Source organism: Anolis sagrei, chromosome 2 (assembly GCF_037176765.1).
Source record: "Anolis sagrei isolate rAnoSag1 chromosome 2, rAnoSag1.mat, whole genome shotgun sequence".
In the NCBI taxonomy this organism is placed as follows: domain Eukaryota; kingdom Metazoa; phylum Chordata; class Lepidosauria; order Squamata; family Dactyloidae; genus Anolis; species Anolis sagrei.
Genome location: NC_090022.1, coordinates 289743096 through 289749095, shown reverse-complemented (window position 1 = coordinate 289749095; position 6000 = coordinate 289743096). Strand labels below are relative to the sequence as shown.

General features: G+C 35.1%; 1 protein-coding gene across 1 annotated transcript in view; it reads left to right on the top strand.

The window, feature by feature from the left end:
* LOC132766853 (elongation factor 2-like) overlaps positions 1 to 6000 on the top strand; it is a 28605-nt gene continuing 22605 nt past the window's right edge. Inside the window, exon 1 of the mRNA XM_060761217.2 lies at positions 1 to 163. Within this exon, the coding sequence (XP_060617200.1) occupies positions 161 to 163 (3 nt within the window). The 5' untranslated portion in view covers positions 1 to 160. The remainder of the gene's footprint in view (positions 164 to 6000) is intronic.

Below are 6000 nucleotides of genomic sequence, written 5' to 3'. Positions count from 1 at the left end.
CCGAAAGCGGGGTCGCAGAGCATAGGCCCCGCCCTTCACCGCGAAGCGTCCGCTCTAGGCGCCAAGAGCCCCCTTTGTGGTCTTCGTCTTGGTCTCGGCTGAGGCGGCGGCGATAAATTGAGGCGGGGGGGTGCGGAGATATCCAGAGCCATCCGCCAAAATGGTGAGCGATTCCGTGAGGGAAAATGCGCCATCGCTCAAGAGGGGGGCGCGGGGCGTTTAACCGGCGCCCCATTTCGTGACGCCGGTGCCTGTTTCCCCGACCCTCGCCCCTTTTTATTCGGGAGGCCCCCCAAAGGCCCCGCCATGTTCTGCCCTTGGGAAGGGCACCTGTCAGGATGGTTGCCTTGGCAACCGCCCCAAGTAGGGAGGGGAGGGAAGGGAAGGGAGGGGGCTGAGAGGGAAGGCCTTTGTTTATTTATTTACAGTATTTATATACCCTGGGGGGACTCAAAGCCCTTTCCCATTGGGCCCCATTGTTTATGGCTATGTGTAGTATCTATATTATTATGATATTGTTATTATCTTTATTATTTTTTTAATGCTGGCATTTTATTATTCATTATGTCTTTCTGTTTCTTGTCGTTTGAGTTCCTAGTCACTATTGTCATCATCCCCACTATCTTTGTTCACCCATTCATAAATATGGCAGAACAATTGACAATTTGGGCATCCTTTTAAAATGTTTATTGTTGTTATGTGCATATTATCATCATCATCATTATATTGTGCTTTTACAATCTGTATGTCTGTGTATTGAGTTATTACCATGCTTGTGTATTTATTTCATTATTATTATTATTATTATTATGCTTTTTCAATCTGTATGTCTGTGTATTGAGTTATTACCATGCTTGTGTATTTATTTCATTATTATTATTATTATTATTATTATTATTATGCTTTTTCAATCTGTATGTCTGTGTATTGAGTTATTACCATGCTTGTGTATTTATTTCATTATTATTATTATTATTATTATTATTATTATTATTATTATGCTTTTACAATCTGTATGTCTGTGTATTGAGTTATTACCATGCTTGTGTATTTATTTCATTATTATTATTATTATTATTATTATTATGCTTTTTCAATCTGTATGTCTGTGTATTGAGTTATTACCATGCTTGTGTATTTATTTCATTATTATTATTATTATTATTATTATTATTATTATGCTTTTTCAATCTGTATGTCTGTGTATTGAGTTATTACCATGCTTGTGTATTTATTTCATTATTATTATTATTATTATTATTATTATGCTTTTTCAATCTGTATGTCTGTGTATTGAGTTATTACCATGCTTATGCTTATTGTTGTTTTAATTAATTGTTACCTTAATTTTTATTGCTATTATATGTATTATCTATTTCATTATTATTATTATTATTATTATTATGCTTTTACAATATGTATGTATGTGTTTCACGATATTACTGTGCTTATGTTTATTATTTCAATTAATTGTTACTTTAATTTTTATTGCTATTATGTGTATTATCTATTTTATTATTATTATTATTATTATTATTATGCTTTTACAATCTGTATGTATGTGTATTGCGTTATTACCATGCTTGTGTTTATTTTTGTTTTAATTAATTGTTACCTTAATTTTTTATTGCTATTATTTATATTATCTCAATAAAAATTAAGGTATAAAATAAATAAAATAAAAAATTATTGCTATTATGTATATTATCTCGGGGGGCCCCGGTGGCGCAGTGGGTTAAAGCACTGAGCTGCTGAGCTTGTTGACCTAAAGGTCGCAGGTTCGATTCCAGGGAGCGGCGTGAGCTTCCGCTGTCAGCCCTAGCTTCTGCCAACCTAGCAGTTCAAAAACATGCAAATGTGAGTAGATCAATAGGTACCGCTTTGGTGGGAAGGTAACGGCGTTCCATGCAGTCATGCTGGCCACATGACTTTGGAGGTGTCTATGGACAACGCCGGCTCTTCGGCTTAGAAATGGAGATGAGCACCACACCCCAGAGTCAGACATGACTGGACTTAATGTCAGGGGACAACCTTTACCTGTATTATCTATTTTATTATTATTATTATTATTATGCTTTTACAATCTGTATGTATGTTTATTGAGTTATTACCATACTTATGTTTATTGTTGTTTTAATTGTTACTTTAATTTTATTGCTATTATGTGTATTATCTATTTCATTATTATTATTATTATTATTATTATTATTATTATGCTTTTTCAATCTGTATGTCTGTGTATTGAGTTATTACTATGCTTATGTTTTTTGTTGTTTTAATTGTCACTTTAATTTTTATTGCTATTATGTTTATTATCTATTTCTGTATTATTATGCTGTCTGGTTGCTGATGACACGATAAATAAAATAGTAAATAAATAATAATAAATAAATAAATAATGCTTTTACAATATATATGTGTATTGCATTATTACTATGCTATGTTTATTGTTATTTTACTTGTTGATTTAATTTTTATTGCTATTATGTTTATTATCTATTATTATTATTATTATTATTATTATTGTTTTGCAATATGTGTGTATATTTATTATTAATATGCTTATTGTTATTTCAGTTAATTGTTACTGTTACTCTCATCCCTATATTTTTATTTCCCTAGCACCATTAATATGGCATTTGAGGCCCTATTGTTTATTATGTGTATTATCTATTACATTATTATTATTATTATTATTATTATGGTTTTTCAGTATATGTATATTTCTGATTACTATGTTTATTGTTATTTCAGTTAGTTATTACTGTTTTTCTAATCCCTATATATATTTATTTCCCTAGCACCATCAATAGGGCACTTTTCAATTAAAAACAACAAAAAGATTTCTCAATTTGAGGCCCTATTGTTTATTATGTGTATTATCCATTAAACATTATTATTATTATTATTATTATGCTTTTGCAATATATATGTATATTTATTATTACTATGTTCATTGTTATTTCAGTTATATTTTACAGTTGTCTCCATCCCTATATATATTTATTTTCCTAGCACCATTAATTAATATGGCCCTTTTAAATTTAAAACAACAACAAAAAGGGACTTCTCAATTTGAGGCCCTATTGTTTATTATATGTATTACCCATTATATTACTATTATCATTATGCTTTTGCAATATGTGTGTATATTTATTATTAATGTTTATGGTTATTTCAGTTCATTCTTACTATTGTTCTCATCCCTATATATTTATTTCCCTAGCACCATTAATGAATATGGCACCTTTCAGTTAAAAACAACAGCAAAAGGGGGCTTCTCATTTTGAGGTCCTATTGTTTGTTATGTGTATTATCCATTACATTATTATTACTGTGTGTTTGTTTTATACATGTATATTTATCATGTCATCACTAAGCATCACCACCACCCTCTATCTTTATTTATTTGGATAGCACTATTAATGAATATAACTTTTTACAAGCAAAACCACCAAAAATAGTGGGTTCTGTCAAATATCTAAAACAAAATGGAAGCTGGTGTGGATTGCTTCTCCTCCCATAATCATTCTTCCTCCATAATAATCTTTTTTACTACTTTCCCAGTAAAGGTTGCAGCCCATGATTGGTCCTGTTTAGATGTGTTTTTCCTTGGACCAGTGCTTCTAAGGATACCTGGCATGGGGAGCAGTTGTTGTTGTTATTGATATTATTCTTCTCCTATGGGTTAACCGTTCAATTGCCTTCGATGTCATTGGGCTGGAGCTGTCACATCTAAAAACAGAAGGAATAGAATCTTGTATTATAATGCTGGGGCATAATAATTTTTTTTTAAAAAAATCCTCAGCAATTGAGGGCCCTTCTAGACAGCCCTATATCCCAGAATATCAAGGTAGAAAATCCCACATTATCTGAGTGTGGACTCAGATAACCCAAGGCCTTTCCATGCTCTCCTGCATCCCAGAATATCAAGGCAGAAAATCCCACATTTGCTGCTTTGAACTGGGATACATGGCAACTATCCAGTGTGGACTCAGATAACCCAGTTCAAAGCAGATATTGTCAGATTTTCTGCCATGATATTCTGGGTTATAGGGCTGTGTGGAAGGGCCCTAAGTGTGAACCTGCACACCTCGCCTGATTATGTCTTCCCAATCCTTGCTTTAAGGTTTAAGATTATTGTGTAACTGTCCTGTTTCTCCTCCCAGAGGAGGATCTCCCTTTTGTCTTACTGTTGTTTCCAGTATTTTGCTTGTTGGTTCTGTATAAAGCTACAAAGCTGTCCTATTTATAGCCATAGTCTGTATGACGAAGGTTTATCAGTCATTTTGTCCAGAGCATTTTTACAGCAATGAGAGATACAACAAACAACCCCTAAGATGAGATAACTGTAAGGGATAGCCAACTCACTTCAGGCTTCATAGTTCATAGTATGTTTTGTTGTACAGAAAATTTAGTGGACGCTCCTGTATTCTACATATCTACTCAAATGTGAAATTACATCTCCTTCTTCCTGATATTCTGGATATAAAGGACTTACCTATTGATTTACACAATCCACCCAACCTCCCCTCCCAATGTTTGTGATAAATACTATGGTGCATATTCATTGCAGTGGCTTTTGCCTGTTGCCACAGAATACAATTAAATGGGGCACAAGGCAGTTTAAAGAGTGGCATGATTTGAAATAGTGAAAGAAAGGAAATGTGAATCATTGCTGTTTTGTGTGAATTCGGTACTAGGTCCTATGAAGATCAGCTGTGCCTTCCAAGTGTGCATCCATATTCTGCAGCAGGCACTGCAAGAATTTGTGTCTGGTGTGGATTTATTTATTTGGCAAGCTTCCCTCTCCCTCCTCCTGGTTTTAAATAGTAGCAGAATGTAGCAAGCATATTTAAAGAACCACAGTAACAATTATGTTTTCATCACAAAGGGAAGATTGCATGATAGCTGCAATCCAGCCCATGCCTTTTATCTATATATGACATTTCAGATGTTCAAGGGTGCTTCATATATGTTTACCCTAGCAATCCTTAACAACCCTGTGAAGTGTACCAATCTTCTTGTGATCCATATATTGGGGAATGGGTGAGAAATAAACACAGGTATCTTGCCAGCTATGTAGCTGTCCTGAAGAAGGTGCAATGAGGATTAAGGCTCTTTAGATTACATTCAGGGCAACTAGAGCAAAGCTTTGTATGTTTGCTCTTAAGTATATCTAATAGGGCTTACTGCCAAGTATGTTGCAAATAATAGCAACCAGTATCTCCCCCAAGCATTAACAAGCAGTTTTGTACTGAAAAGTTTGACACTTGAATGGAAACAGTTGGTTTTTTGACCTTGTATATGGTGCTTCCAGGAAGGAGTATCTTTTTGATGGTTAGACATACTGCTTTGACGTGTTTGATACTGTCCAGTCATTCTGAGGTGTGAGTTGTGCTGATCCCTACAATGATTTCAGTGGAGTAAGCACAAAAAAGTGCAACACCCTTCCCCCAAATGGGTTGTAATTCTCTGTGCTCATGCTGCCTCATTCCCCTTTCTTACATGGGGTATTGATGATGGTAAATCAACAATGGAAAAAGCTGTTATTGTTATAAAATTGTTATAAAATTCTTGACATGCATTAAAATCCCATGATTATTATTTTTTTTGTCGTGTCAGGAGTGACCTGAGAGACTGCAAGTCGCTTCTGGTGTGAGAGAATTGGCCGTCTGCAAGGACGTTGCCCAGGGGATGCCCAGATGATTTGATGTTTTATCATCCTTGTGGGAGGCTTCTCTCATGTCCCCGCATAAGGAGCTGGAGCTGATAGAGGGAGCTCATCTGCCTCTCCGCAGATTCAAACCTGCGACCTGTCGGTCTTCAGTCCTGCCGGCACAGGGGTTTAACCCACTGCGCCACCGAGGGCTCCCATGATGATCTTACACTTACATGAAGATCCCATGATGATCTTGCACTTTCTTCTGACAATGTTGACAGGCTTGGAAGTACCAAATATTTCATAGGATCTTCAAAACAGAAAGATAGGGTCAGAGA